Source organism: Ipomoea triloba, chromosome 9 (assembly GCF_003576645.1).
Source record: "Ipomoea triloba cultivar NCNSP0323 chromosome 9, ASM357664v1".
NCBI lineage: Eukaryota > Viridiplantae > Streptophyta > Magnoliopsida > Solanales > Convolvulaceae > Ipomoea > Ipomoea triloba.
In genome coordinates this window covers 1458415-1474675 of record NC_044924.1, presented here as the reverse complement: position 1 = coordinate 1474675, position 16261 = coordinate 1458415, and the positions used below count along the sequence as shown (strand labels likewise).

General features: G+C 36.6%; 2 protein-coding genes across 2 annotated transcripts; one reads left to right on the top strand and one right to left on the bottom strand.

The window, feature by feature from the left end:
* Positions 1-749: 749 nt before the first annotated feature.
* Positions 750-3437, bottom strand: LOC116028380. Its single transcript, XM_031270087.1, has 3 exons — positions 2571-3437; positions 1774-2121; positions 750-1680 (listed from the first exon to the last, which is right to left on the bottom strand). The coding sequence occupies exons 1-3, from the start codon at positions 3042-3044 to the stop codon at positions 1057-1059; spliced, it is 1446 nt and encodes a 481-aa protein (XP_031125947.1). The 5' UTR covers positions 3045-3437; the 3' UTR covers positions 750-1056.
* Positions 3438-8678: 5241 nt separating this feature from the next.
* Positions 8679-15349, top strand: LOC116030684. Its single transcript, XM_031272999.1, has 10 exons — positions 8679-8804; positions 9158-9224; positions 9371-9624; positions 9890-10475; positions 11040-11699; positions 12298-12738; positions 13492-13686; positions 13799-13855; positions 15049-15111; positions 15198-15349. The coding sequence occupies exons 1-10, from the start codon at positions 8773-8775 to the stop codon at positions 15279-15281; spliced, it is 2439 nt and encodes an 812-aa protein (XP_031128859.1). The 5' UTR covers positions 8679-8772; the 3' UTR covers positions 15282-15349.
* Positions 15350-16261: the final 912 nt, after the last annotated feature.

Sequence of the window (16261 nt, the reverse complement as noted above, 5' to 3'; positions counted from 1 at the left end):
CCCCCCCCCCAACAGTACCAGTGTACCACATTTTGCAGATTACGACCGCCGACAGTTTTGTCTTTACTACTTATTAGGTTGAAGTAGGACATTAGCAGTTTTTTTTTTTTGGGTGGAGGACATTAGCAGTTAAAACGTGGGAAAGCTCACCTAATTCCATTTTTCTCTCTCTTTTTTTTTTTTTTTNAACAGTACCAGTGTACCACATTTTGCAGATTACGACCGCCGACAGTTTTGTCTTTACTACTTATTAGGTTGAAGTAGGACATTAGCAGTTTTTTTTTTTTTTGGGTGGAGGACATTAGCAGTTAAAACGTGGGAAAGCTCACCTAATTCCATTTTTCTCTCTCTTTTTTTTTTTTTTTCTTTTCTTTAATGACCCAAGTTTCGTCTTGCCAAAATATATTATGAATCTAAGAATCCACTCATAAATTTATGAGGAGATAAATTGATTCCATATGAACAACTTAGTTACAGGAGTGAAGTTCCAAAACAATGATTTGAGATCAAGTCTCACAGAATTCAACCTTTTAAGAACAATGATGAGATAAATCGAGTCAATTTAAACTAAACCAATGTCCTTAGTACAATTCAAATTTTCTCTAAAAATCACTTTGACGCCATCCATCTCTGTTCGTCACTTTAATATTTTGAAGTAATATACTTTTAAAAATACAACTAATATTTTTTTGAAGGGCACAAAGAACATTTAGGGTAGGAATTGAAGAGCCTGAATGCAGATAGTGATATGACACTGGTAAATGGTAATAGTCTCATCTTTCTTGGGTCACAGAAGGTAAACTAGAAAGAACTAAACTTGGAAGTTCTTATGTCCTTAGAAGGCTTGTGCTACAATCCCTTTGATGATTCAGATTCTATGTGAAGAGTATAAAATTATGTCTAAGGAAAGGAAGAGCCTGTGAACAATTATGCTCTATTTACACAGATACATAATATATTATAGTTCTCATTCAACTATGCTCTCCTAATTGTAACTTCTGCTGGTTAGTCAATTAGAACCTGTCTATCAATATAAACAGCATTGATCCTACTAGGTTATAGTTTCACCTTCAACATCATATTATCAACACTGCCATCACAAGTTTCCTCCACGGCCGCAACCTTGGCACAGTGAGCTGCAATTGCAATTGAATTCTTATCGCTTTCGTTCTGAGGAAGTTCAAATGATTCGTTTAAAGATCTTGATCTCAAGTCAGCAGGGGGGATGAAGCAGTCTAATGATAAGCCTGGGATGTTGAAGGCGACCTCTTCAATTGTCCAAGCTTCTTCCATGGTGGTCTTGGTATGGCTCATTGCCATGTCTCCAAATCGGAAGAGAGTCACAGTAGACCGCCCAGAGTGAGCAATCATGATTCCTTCAACGGGATGGTAATTGTCTAGGAAAGAGCTTATGGTTGTTTCCCAATACACTGCGTCTTCGCCATTAGATTGGATGCGGGTAAGATGAGAATCTTCTATATGTATGAGGAGCCCGGACTTCTGGCTGAAGTATCCAAAAAGGACGTGTCTTATGATCTCTGCAGATCCTTCACTCCTGGCCTTCAATGTCTGAGGATCAGCAGAGAGCTTGAGGATGAAGCAGTCCTCGCCATTGATATTCTTCTCTCCTATGCATCTAGCATTGGCAAACATAGTAGCAGTTGTTTTCGGATCCAGACCCTGAAAGTAATACAGCCCAAATCAGTAAATCCGCAAGGAGGACAGATAATCTGTGCACACAATATGACACATAGTTCGGTCTTATTCTCCAACCTGAAGGGCCCGTCGCAGTGGCCTAACCGGTCCTTTTGCAGGGTGAGCACCAAGCCATGGAGTGTGTCGCCACACAATCTTGCCATTGCACCCTGCATGAATCTTGCTTCCTCCAATAGCGAGCTCCATGTACCACATGTCAGGATTCATTTGCCAGATGACAAACCCACCGGACTCGGGAGCCCTAGCACCATTCCTACTCTTCACTATCTTCGTAGGAGTTTCGATCTCATAAGACAACATCTTAAGCTTTCCCATGGCATAAGCATTCTTAACTGAATTCTGGAGTTTCTGCCCTCCAGAAGCCGCAATATACTGCTGCAGTATGTACTGAGCAGACGAAGTTTCCTTCAAAGTTTAAAATGAATCAGATAAGGCAAAAGCAGGAATATCAATAATGACAAGAACTATGTGAATATAGACAAGACACAGTGGCCAAAATTAGGTTAGTCCCACAATCAACAATATCTTCATCCAAAAGAACCCATCACCACACGTTTTCTGCAAATCCAGTGACTTAATTGCTCACTAAAAGGCCTGAAATTCAGTATGCTGCTTTAAACTTCACCTTTAACGCTCAAGCCCTCATCATTTTGGGGCAGCATTTCATGATTTTTGCAGTGATTTTAACAGAAATGACAAATGTTTGCTACTTGTACAGTGATTTTGCAAAAAAAGGCAAGCAAGTTGGTCACGTTTTCTCGAGTGAACTAAATTAACATGTAACCAATTATATGCACGACGACAGTAAGATGCAGACAAATCACAAATGAACTGAAATTACAGTAAATGCTTACAATAGGAATGTCCTTTATGCTGAGAAGAGGCAGCGGGTCGGACGTGCTAACGTGCACCGGCGCGAGTGGGGCGCCCATCACCCCGAGTAGCAGCCGGAGATCGGACCTCCGGCTGTAGCTATTCAACGCGACGGAGGGAGTCCGCGTGAGCTGTCCCTTCACCCACTGCCCGATTCCTGACCCGACCCGCTTCGGTTCCCCGGTTACGTCCCCATCCGGATCCGGACCCTCCATCAACGGCGTCAATGTCTCGCCAGGCTGCCTTAGACTCCCCGATCTAGCGACTAACACCTCAGGATTCGAAACGAAACGGCTGCTGCTATTGATACTCCTCCTCCTCCAAAGCAGCCCCGACCTAGTCGACCCGCTCCTCGCCGGACTCGTCGCTCTCGACCGCGACCGCGACCTCGCCGGAGAAAATCCCCGAATCACCTCTTCCTTCAACGCCGACAAGAACCCCTGCTTCCGCTCCATTTCCTATACCTAACCAAGCTCAATCCGCAACGCACTCTCAGAGCGGGAAACAATAACAATGTAACTTACTAGTTCTCATGGAAAAACTTCCATCCACAGATTCAAACCTAAAAATCCCACCAAAAAAACAAAACAAAAAACAAAAAACGAACGTAAAATCAGAGAGAAATAAAACACGAAAACGAGTATGCGGAAGCCGATGCAATGTCTATGCAATGTACGGAAAATCTAGGTTTTCCAGAAGCTAAAATCATCGAACTAAGATATGAATCGCAGAGGAATATTCTAGAAGAAAATGCAGTTTACGAGAGAGAGCGAGGAAGAAGAAGAAGACTGGTGTGAGCAAGAAAGAGTCTCACAGTGTGAAATTGTGAATGCTAGCCGGCTGGTTTGTGTGATATGTGGGGGAAGTCGGCACGTGCCTCACGCGCCGAAATGTTCCGTGGCCCCACCTCACCTCATTTTCGTTAAAACTTTACAGACACAAAATACGGAGCAGTCAAAAAAAAAAAAAATTAAGACAAAAAATAAAAATAACACTATAATTAATCAGTCAAAAATGAGACTTTAATGCACCGTTTATATAATAAGATAAGATAGGATGATAATTGATAAAGGATGAAATAAGATTATTACATTGGTATTTCAATCTCATTTTTAGAATGCATTTATTATTACATTGGTATTTCAATCTCAATTCCCTTCTTATGATGTAATGATAATAACCACAATACCAATAAGATAACAAAAGTGTCAAAGGCTTTGTGGTCAAGCGGCATGAAGTGATTCTCCCAAGTAGGAGGTCATGGGTTCAAGGCTTAGTGGGGGCAATGTTGACTTTGTTGGGGCTTTAGTAGGTTGAAAAAGTATATGGACAGATACTACATGTAACATGGTCAATAATATTCAAAAAAAAAAAGATAATTCAAGTGATTAACAAAATCAAAATATTAGTTTATAAATTTTACTTTGGTAATGGTATGTTGAAACTTTTAAATAGCAAAAGTGACCTAAGTGAATTGTTGGTTTGTCCTCATCGTTAGAATTGATGTTATGAAAATAGCAAATTGTGAAATCAATGGCAGTATGAAATTACCATCAAAATGAGATGTTAAGATAAACCGACCAGAAATAAAGATCATAAATTTATTCTAAGTTTCAAACTATTGCTAAAAGTCTAATTTTTTGAACTAGACTCAATGCGGAAGTTCAAGAAATAAAAATGGTAAGATGGAATCTCAAAATCCGAATAGAAAATTGAAATGTATGAAAATAGATACAATTAATGAGGCAAAAGTGCAATCAAATTATAGAAATTCTTTAAAAAATAATTGACGAATCAATTTTCAAAGAATCATATCAATGAATTGTCTTTTGATTTACAAAAAAAAAAAAAAAAAAAAGTTAATACAAAAAAAAAAAGAAAAAAGTTAATAGCTGTTACACAAAGTTAATGAATTATCCCATGACAAGGTTTGCTGGAAATCTTATCCATCTTTGTCTGTCTAACACTTTTGACAAAGTCATATCCAAATAAATTGTACGAGAATCATGTTCTACACGCGTCATTCATGAGACAACTATTTCTTTTTTTTTTTTTTTTAACTGATCACCCATTTGAAATAATAACAGATTGAGATGTCATCACACAATATAGTAATTGTGTCATTTTCTTTTCCTAATATAAATACCTCGCAAGTTTACACCCAATTATGCAACCAATTCAATGACGGGTTGGGAATACATGCGTTATGTTTTCACGTGTCCTAATGATTAATTAACGAAATGCACTCTGATATAACATGATATGTTTTATTGATTCTTTTTGCAATGTTGCCTGTCAATTGTCATAACATCACTTATTATCATCCACGCCAAATAAACGTCCAAACGTCACTGCTCCTATATTGGCGATTCAATAAGAAAATTAATATCTAGATGTGTTTCAACTGATCACAGAATTTTGTGCTTCAACAGGTTATAAGAAAGTATAAATGAACAGATACTACAATATAATAAGGTTAGTTGTATTAAAAAAAATGAACCTTGCATTCTACAACGACCGTTAATAAAGTAAATTTTATACGCTTATTTTGAATTAATTGACAAATTAAATTGTGACCCGAACAATTGAAGAGATTCATAATTGGCTCAAGTGGAGCTACTGTACTATTCATAATTGTCGGACAAACTTGCTATTCCTTCAAAACCAAGCATCCATCCCACCTCACTTTACTGCCACCTTTTACTCTTTTAGTATCTTTAAGCCTGAAAGGATAATATATATGTTTCTTTGGTATCTCTATCTGCAATTAAATAAACAAACAGGAATGCATCTAAAAGCTGATTTTCCTCTTTTATTTTTTCTACTTTTTGTCTAGGACCAAATAAAGAAGACATGTCATTTCTTACATATCACTTTGTAAGTTGAATCTACAACCCGCCGTTATTGAAAAACCTTAGCAATTTCGTTAAACGATTACATGTTTTTAGTGTATTTTAATTTTGTAATCATCTTTATTTTTAATTTTTATTTATGATATGGCCATAGGCGGATCTATAATGAAACAATGAAGGCAACTGCCTCCGTTCACCCCTTTTATATATATATATATATATATATATATATATATATATATATATCTTCAAGTTATGAAGAATTTGTTAGAGGGACAAGTCCACCAACTATATGTTTTATTTAATTTGTTTATTGTACATAGAATGTATGAAATTATTAATCACATAATACGAGTCAATCACACCTTAAAACAAAAAATGAAAAATATAACCAGTATGAGCAGCTCATTTGGTCACATTGGTGAAGTTTGGGAAAAAATACTAGGGATTGAGTCTCATCAGCACAATGTGGAGCAACCTCTCAAAATGAGGGGCTCCTTGTGGGCAGTAAGCAAATGTTTAGCCTCTGTATTTAGCTGAGTTGAGTTACTATCATTTATATTCTTTGAGATATTTTGTCGGACGGGGATGTGGGATTTAACATTTAGTGTAGGTGAAGTTTCGGAAGAAAGACTAGAGATCGAGTCTCGCCAGCGATAGTGTGAGAATAATCTCTCAGAATGAGGGGGCTCTTTGTGGACAGTAAGCAAAGGTCAACTGAGTTGAGTTACTATGATTTACATGCTTTCGGATACTCTGTTGGACGGGGATGGGGGATTCAACAGGGTGTAGAATGTAATATTTGAAGAAGTGTGAATAGACATAAATGTGGTGGAAAAATGGGTGCATGGCATTAGAATATAATAATAATGGGTCCGTCCGGAGGGAATTGAAATTGATGACACGTAGTTGACGCATCAACAACTAACCTACCTTGTGCTTTACGCGGCACAGCACGTGCAGGCCTCACCCATCCGATCACCCTACCATACAAATATACACACACACACACCATGCATGATTCCAACGTACAATATTACTATACTTTCACTTTCCTTTTCCTTCTTTCACTTTTCATCACCTAAAGTCGATTGTATTGGGTGCATGCACACCAAATATATATGGAATTTCTGTCATCACTCATCATGCATGGCCATATAAAAGTCACTATTATTGCCTACCCCCCACCCCCCACCCCCTCCTAAAGTCATGCAATCGACAAATCTAAAGCACCTTTGGTTTCTTCTTCATTTTTTGCAAACTTCTCCACATTCATCCCATTCACCACATTTTCAAGTCTTCATGTTATGTGTTGAAAAATTTCGCTTGAAACTGATGTGTGAGTGATTATTTTGAAAGCAATCTTCTACCAATTTAGGGCGAATCAAAATATATTTGAATTCTCATATATAAGTGAGACATACATTTTGTATGCTTATATGCCTAGCTTAAAACATATGAATCTTAAATACTTTGAATGAGTCTTCTCTGCACATTATAAAGAAATGCGGGTTTGATCTAATATAAATGTGTTCTCACTTTTTATTTTATTTGTTTATTTTGGAAAAGAAAAATGAAAGTAGCATGGTATGTCCATTATGGTTGGTCATAATTACTTGCCTTTTAGCCGTTGTTATTGTGTGCAATTTGTAATCACTTTATAAGGCAATTTGAGTGTCAAGTACAAGTTAGACGAGCATAACATTTTTCCAATCAATACTCCTTAATGTTATGCCTATCAAACTTGAAATCTTGCAGTCACCAAATTAATTATTGACCAACTCAACTAATTTTACTCAACCCTTAATATTTACTAAACTTATATTTAACTGGAGGACAAAAGTTAGAGCAAAATCAAGAGTTAAGAGATCATTTATACTCAAATTGAAAGTCAATAATAAAAATTGATAAATGTCAATAGTCAAATTCAATTAAAAATTAATAAATATAAAAAATCAATGGATAATTCCTAAAATTACATGATGTATTGTCTAAATATGACAACCTACAAGCTATTTATATATAGCCTAACGTACACAATAGGCCATAGCCACGCACACGAATTGCACGGAACCAATTATCTCCGAGTTCTGAAAATATCTGAACACATTTTTTTTTTCTTTTTTGGGACAAACAAATATCTGAACACATTGTAACAGGCTAACAGCCTCATAGACCAAGCCCTCGTTGAACTAGGTCGCACGTCTAGTCGTCTAGACCATAAGATAACTTTTAAATTTTAATATAATTTTAAATATATACATTTTAACTGATAAAACTGAATTTATTAACGAAAAAATCAATTATATTACAAACTTTTGGCCCCCAGTTGTATTATCCAGGAGACGGCAGTTCAGACATCAGAAGCAACTCTGGGCCCCAGTTGTACTTCCAAATGGGCTGTAGCCCATAAACAAATATCTGCTTTAATATCCACTATTAGGTGCTTGTCGTAAGGCATTAAGATGGGCCTTCTATGCTCGACAACCACACGGCCCAATGTACGTCCATCTCACAATCTGGCCCATCGTGACTGTGGGGCGGTTGTTATGCCATGGACTCAGGTCCACTTTGCAAGATGGACCCAAGTTCAAGTTCACAATTTTAGAACTCTATATTCACAATTTCATAACTTTATATTCTGGTTGAATCACTGGTGTGGTCAACTTCCGCCGAAAAATGCAACCGGCGACGGTTCAGTGTCGCCAGACACTCGCCTGAAATGATGCCGGAAAAGGAATGACCTGTAATAGCAGGTCAATTACCGATTATTGGAGTTCATTACCGTGATATAACATGTAATTGCACATTTTAAAAGTTTAGGGACCTAGTTGACTTTTCAAGTATAATTTAGTGTTTATTTGACCATTTCCCCAATTATTTTTATTTTTTTCAGTTCAATTTTGAAGTTAAAATATTTCATATAATTTTGCTATATGTACTTTCAAATTCAATTACCTCACTTTTACTTCATGATGTGACAAATAAGAATATGATATTTTCTTCATGTGGATCTAGAAGTGGAAAGTCCATATAGTATTTTTCTTATTGAATATATATATTTTTTTAATATTTCAAACCAGAACCGCCAAGTCTAGAAGTAGAGGTTGAACCTTTATGCAAGATCCAGTTCCGGTTCAATCGTTTTCTAAACCGGGAACCGCCAGTTCGGAATCACCGTCAAACCGTGGGCTTGACCGACCACCGTTACACCTTAACATCGTTAAATCCGTAGCTTTTAGAACCGGGGCGCTAGTTTATATTTCCGAAGTATTCCTGAATTTGCCTCGCGGCTTTCTGATCTCACCTGAGCAACCGCCGGTCGACGGCCATGGCCACCGATACACAGTACTTAGAGACGAGGTAACGTAATTCTAACAAAATTTTCCTAGATTTGACCTTTCTCCAATATTCTGCCTGCTATGTTTCGATTTTGCTGCGATGATTTTTGTTTTCCAGCTATACAGTGTATTGTTTCGATTTTTCATTTTTCCATTCTCCATATCCCTTCTGATACTATTTGATGGACCAGGATTGTGGAAATTTATGCGAAATGCAGTTACATTAGTGTTTTGATTGAGTACTTTTTCTTCAGTTGTATAGTATTTCGTTTAAATGTTTAATCACTTTCTCTGTGCTATATGTACTTTCTTCTTCCATTGTACGCACCTTACAATGCTTTAGGTGCTGTTATAATTTAATGGAATTGAGTCCAGGTACTATAATTCCTGCCGGGAGAGCGGAGTTGTTCCTAATCATTCAGTTCTTTCAGCTCTCTTCAAGGTGCGTCTTGTTTAATAGTTTGCACCTTTGCTTTCCACTTTTCCATCACTGGTGTGTTTCTTGCTACTGAATTTATTGACTGTTTCTCTAAATCTGCATTGCTATGGGCCTATGGTACTGAAATGTATGTCAATGGTTATCTTCAGGTCAGGTGGAACAAAGCATTCCGTGAGCCAACTATCCTTGTCATTGTGCTAGATGATATTGGAGATGTTGATTTCCAGCCACTTCTTGAATTGTTGAGGGAAATTGATGCTTCGGACATTGATGCAGTAGACATAATTACTAGGTCGACATGTACCTTGAGTGGGGATCGTGTTATATTATTTTTGCGGGCTGTGAGTAGGAAGCTTCGAGTTGTTGATCTCCAGGATATTCTATTTGGGAAGGACTTCCTGCTGTACGTATTGATTCCAGTTATTTTCTGTGTTTCTGATATTTTTATAAAAAATCTATAGTTTTTTTTAAGCCTGTAAAATGCAACTCAATATATCAAGGAATGTTTTGCCTTAACTAGTGATGTAGTCATTTCTTAGTTAGGGCATGGCTGCTTTTTCACTTGTTTGACTTAAGAATGAAGCTGTTTATGTGACTTTCTGTAGACATGCTGTCTTCCATGGAATACTTTTATCTCCTCCTTTCAATCTGTTTAGATATTTCTGTAGGGACCTTGCTCAACATGGATTGACATGCCAAGTCTTAAACCTGAGGTCATCTCATTTCCGGAAGCTCAACATGGCTGGGAGTTTTCTGTGGATGCACACACTTAACTTGGATTTCAGTGCTTCACTCTCTAATTTCCGCGAGGATTGCTTTACATGTATGCCAAATTTGAAGTGCCTTTCATTGTGTGAGACAAGAATCTCTAATTTATGGACAACAAGTTCTGCACTTGCCAAGCTCCCTTCCTTGGTTGAACTGCGCTTTCAAAATCGTTTACCTGGTTTTGATACATGGCAGTATCCTACATCATCTGGAAGGAATAACCATTCAGACTCAGGTCATCTGGATTTTGGTCTACACTTAGAAGTCCCACGTATCAGTGGTGAAGGTTTTGCATATCGACAAATCAATGTTGACAATGAAGATATTTGTACTAGCAGAAACCATGATCTGAGAAGCATGTCAGACGATTCTTCTGATCATGACAGTGATGTAGACTTTTCCAGTCAAGGTCGGGACTTGAGTTTTCTGGAACAGTTGCCTGATTTACCTCCTGTCTGGAATGATCTGGTTAATCTACAAAATGAGGTATAACCATGAACATATGGGCATCTTCTCTCTTTTGTTTTCTTGGGGTACAGAAGGCAAATTTTATGTGTTTATTATGCTTAATGAACCCTCCGTATTGGCAATTCATCAATTGTGTTTGTATTGAGCACATCATATTTGCACCTCCTGACAAAGGCCTTTTCATGTTTATTATAATAGTCATGCGTCACCTTTGATCTTATCTGAATCTTAGTGTACTGATATATTTTAACATACCTGTGAACTTCTACTGTTGAGTTGTATGCATATGGTTAAATGTCTATGCACATAAATTGGGCTGCTCTATCCAAGCTGTGTTATGTTTTCTCTTTTTTTTTTTTTTTGTGGCCTGCCTCACGTTTCACCGTATGCTTAGCTTATCTTGTTGTTTAATTAAATTCTTCTTTTACACCATTAGAAATCAAACCTATTGATAATGCTGGTGTGAGGTTTTTATAGGATTCAACATCAGTACATTTCTTGATTGATTGATTTCCAAGCATCATCATCTTTAGGTTTTTGGGAAACATGATTTAAATACTAAATGCTTTTCCTAATTGACAGATTTCTTTCGGCACATGGGGAACACAAAATGATGAAGCCAGTTCCAGTTTATACATCCCAAGGTCTAGGCTACACATTTCCTCAATGAGGCACATTTCTCGTCATTCATCGCCAATCTGTTATGAGAAGCACTACAGGGAGTACATGATAGCTTCATTGCCAAACTTGAAAATTCTTGATAATTTGCATATTGGTGAGTTTGACAGAGAGAGGGCAAATTTCATCTTTAAATTACATTTTGAGTACTTGCCATACAAGAGAACGGCCAAAGAGGGTATCATTAGTATATTGCAGAAGCGTGAAGTTAGAGAAAAACACAGTTGTACCTTCTCCTCAAGGAAAAAGCTATCTTATCAATCGGGAAATACACAGCACTACTATTCCAGGTCATTGTCTGCTGCCAAAGTGGGTTCTTGTGCATGGCCTGCTGTGCATCCCCTGTGCATTTCTGGAAACACACAAAGGGAGGAAAGAAGAGGCTTCCGTCCGCGGCAGTTCGAGTATCATCCATCTGATGCAAGCCTTATGGTTTTTGGAACGCTGGATGGGGAAGTGGTTGTTATAAACCATGAGAGTGAGAAAGTCATTGGTCATATTCCTTCACTTGGAGCAATGAACAGTGTTCTGGGATTGTGCTGGCTTAAAAAACACCCTTCAAAGGCATGCCAAATTTTATTTAATTATTTCTGAGTTTTCTGTTGAACTTGTTAGAAACATTCTTTTTCTAAAAAGCCTTAATTTGGAAGTTCATTGAAAAAAGAAATTTTGGCTCTGTTTGGATAAACAGCTAAAAAACATGTGCTTTTAACTTTTAAGATAAGCACCTTTTAATAAACTTTAAATAGTTTTAAAGGGTTTGCATTTAACTGATCAGCTTTTCAAAAGCCTTACACACTTTTTATAAGCCTATCCAAATGCAATACAAAATTAGCATAATTGTTTACATCAATTGATAAGCTGAAAATAAGCTCATCGAAACTGGGCCTTTTTCATCTTATCTGGCTTCTAAGACCTTTTTTATATGTTTACAATTTGGCCTAGCATCTGCACTTTGGAGCAGATAAGCTGCAGAATAAGTTGGGCCAAAGAAGCACTAAAACTATGCTGTAATTTTATCAGATGTCCACATTTGATCATAATGTTTATATTGTTGAAATCAAGGTTTCTTGATCCTATACTGATGAAATCCTTGTCCAATGTGAATCGTGTGAGACTTCATGTGCTTTTCCATCTCCCTCATTGTTCTGTTAAATTTCAGGTCATTGCTGGTTCTGATAATGGTTTGCTGAGATTGTATGATATCCAGTGTATGGCTATGACAACGACAGGCGCTTATCAGAGTGCTAGCTCAGTTACTTTTGATGATTTTGACCAGTTAACGTCTGTTCATGCTAATTCAACTGATGAACTGTTTCTTGCAAGTGGATACTCAAAGCATGTTGCCTTGTATGATATAAGCAGTGGAAGACGTTTACAGGTGTTTGATGATATGCATCAAGAACATATCAATGTTGTTAAGTTTTCAAACCACTCCCCGTCCATTTTTGCCACTTCATCATTTGATCAGGATGTTAAGCTGTGGGATTTGAGACAGAAACCAATCCACCCTTGCTATACTGCTTCAAGCTCTCGCGGGAATGTAATGGTTTGCTTTTCTCCAGATGATCACTATCTTCTAGTTTCAGCTGTTGATAATGAGGTGAACTTTTTATTTAGTATTTTAAAAAAAATAATCCTTTTGACAATTTTTTTTTAAAACAATCCTTTTGACAATTTAATGCATTACTTTGCTTGATGTGGAGTTAGCATGTACTTGTAATATGCTTTGAACAATTTCAGTATATACTGCTTTGGATTTTAAGGATAACCGTAAAGAATATAGTAGAACCATGGATTCAACTAATTCATAAATAATACAGAATCCTGTTAATCAAGCATTGAATTTCAATTATCGCTAAGCATTTGAATTAGATGCAAGAGGATGATTAAATACAACTCTGGACAAGTTATTCTATGGTATTGTGAGGGAAATAATTATGAATAGTCCATTTACCTATGCCAATTATGTGTTATAAGTACTCTAGCCTTAGAGCATCCGCAAAGTGGGACCCACCCAAAAATAAAAGAAATTTTCCCTCCTCCGCGTGCATGCCAGCTGCGGAGACAGCAGCGCCCAGTCGAGCGCGTGCATTACATGCGCCTGCTGGGCGCGTTAACATAGCTTTTTCACTTCTCTTTTTTTTTTTTTTAAGAAAACTTTTTTCCCTCCCTCCTCTCTTAAGTGGCATCTTAAAATTTTTGCAAAAATTTGGCTATTGAGGATGCTCTTAGAAACAATTGTTTGTGTGAAGGAGTTGTATTAATTGGAAATTATTTAATACACGCTGCTAGAATTAAATTCTCATAAGTATCATGTTCCAGCTGTTTTTGAGACTAGAGGATATCATGACAGGTGAAACAACTATTGGCTGTTGATGGGAGGCTTCACTTGGATTTTGGTATTGCTTCAACTGGCAGTTCACAGAATTACACTCGATCTTATTACATGAATGGGAGAGATTATGTTATCAGTGGAAGTTGTGATGAGCATGTCATTCGTATCTGCTGTGCTCAAACGGGGAGGCGACTTAGAGATGTATCTTTGGAGGTACTCTATTATATTGATATAGCATTTGATTTAAAGATCATGGGAAGGGCAGTGTGATGCATGGGATACAATTTTATCTTTAACACTGAGTGCACTATCTGATTTTCCTCAGGGAAAAGGTTCAGGAGCATCTATGTTTGTTCAATCTTTGAGGGGTGACCCTTTCAGAGTGAGTTCCCTTTTATTGAATGATGCCTTCACTTTTTCTTTTTATGTTAAAATACGTGTATGAAAGTGAAGAATCTTTAATTTCTTATGATTGTCAAATCATGGACTAAAATAGGCAGATTTAAAATGTGGCAACTCTTACAATAACTTGGACCAAAATAGGCAAAATTCTTTTGTGAGATGTGTTTCAAGGAGAAACTCATTTGCTAATGCGTTTCACTTGAATTTCTAATTTTGGGCTTAGCGAAAATTAGAAATTCAAGTGAAACACGTTTGTTATAAGCGTTTCTACCAAGTTTCACGTATTAGCTAAATGCGTTTCTAGATGAAATATGTTATCTATATGCATTTCTACCTAAAACGTTTTAGCTAAGTGTGTTTCTACCTGAAACACTTTAGCTAAATGCGTTTCTACCTAAAACTTGAAACGTGTTAGCTAAATGCTTTTCAACCATAAACATGTTAGCTAAATGCATTTCTACATGAAACACGTTAGCTAAATGCGCTTTCTACTTGAAACACGTTAGCTAAATGGGTTTCTACCTGAAATGCGTTAGCTAAATGCATTTCTACCTAAAACACGTTTCTACCTAAAAAGCGTTAGCTAAATGTGTTTCTACCTAATACACATTTCTACCTGAAACGATGCGTTTCAACTAGAAACACGTTAGCTAAATGCGTTTCTACTTGAAACGTGTTAGCTAAATGCATTTCTACCTGAAACGCGTTAGCTAAATGTGTTTCTCCCTGAAAAACGCGTTAGCTAAATGCATTTCTCCCAAACACGCGTTAGCTAAATGCGTTTCTCCCTGAAAAACGCGTTAGCTAAATGCGTTTCTCCCTGAAAAACGCGTTAGCTAAATGCGTTTCTCCCTGAAACACGCGTTAGCTAAATGCGTTTCTCCCTAAAACACGCGTTAGCTAAATGCGTTTCTCCTTAAAACACGCTTTAGCTAAATGCGTTTCTCCCTTAAACGTGTTTGGTAAATGCATCTCACAAAAGAGTTTTGCTTATTTTTGTCAAAGTTATGAAAGGTGTTTCATCCTCTACATCCAAAATCTGCTCGTTTGAGTCAATGACCCCAGTCTTACATCTTCCTTCCTACTATATATTCTGTTGGAGGCTTTGTTCCTATAATTTTTCCAGAAAAGTTGTCAACTTGTTTAACATTACATTCTTTGCAACACCTCCAGGACTTCAACATGAGCTTCTTAGCAGCCTATACGCGTCCAAGTTCAGTTTCAGAAATTGTTAAGGTTAGTAAGGCAATTCAATATGTTGGCCACGGCACATACTATCTATCAGTTCCTTCTCGCGTATGCTTATGCCCTGTAATTTGCAGGTGAATCTGTTGGCATCCAATGACCAATATAGAGTTCATTCACACCATAACCATCCCCATCCATCATTTGGTAGTGGAGGTTAACATAGTTGCTGCAATTCCCATGTACAACCGGGAAACTATACATATCCATATTCCTCATTTGCGCCAAATTATGTCAGAAATGATGTGGCTTGTCATAAATGTTTATCATATTTATCAACTATTTGATAAAGCTGTGTCATTTTGGACAAAGTTTGGTGCAAAATAAGATAAAGCTGTGTCATTTTGGACAAAGTTTGGTGCAAAATAAGGGGAATATAATAATAATAATAATAATAATAATAATAATAATAATAATAATAATAGGGGAAATATAGTATTATTGCTGCTTAGTTGCGCTTGTAATATATAGTAGTATATCAGAATAAGAAGATAATGATGTATTGATACTGTCTACCTCTACCATATCTCATGCTTTTCTTTTAAACCTTAATTTGCTTTGGTTTCTAATTGTGTTGCTGGTAATTATTCCAAGAGTGGCTGTTATTTCTGTTGCAGATGAGCACTAGTCTGTTATAACGAATGTCATTCTTTTCAGAGTTTTTTTCTTTATCACTTTGTCACTTTACTATTATCTTTTATCACATTTGAAAAGTGAACTTTTTTGACCGGTACTTTTGAATATTTATCATGGCAAGATTAATAATTGCATATCAAATGTGAGAAGAGAATAGAATGAACTTAGGGTGCATTCCCTTTCAAAAAAAAAAAAAAACTTAGGGTGCATTTAGTTCAAACATTGGAACCGGAATAATAGTGGAAATTAAATGCATAGTAATAATGGTAATGGATTTGGGTAAAAGAAATACACCGCAGTAAATATGAATTGTAATTAAAATAAATAAATAAATAATTAATTAATTAAAATCAAAATGAATAAATCTTAAAATATATATTACATATATATACACGTGCATGTGCTGGTATTAAAATTTCATGTGCTGGTATTAAAATTTCATATTTAATTAACACATGAACATTGATTTTTTTTGTTTCATTTTTCAAACAAAAATGTTAATGAG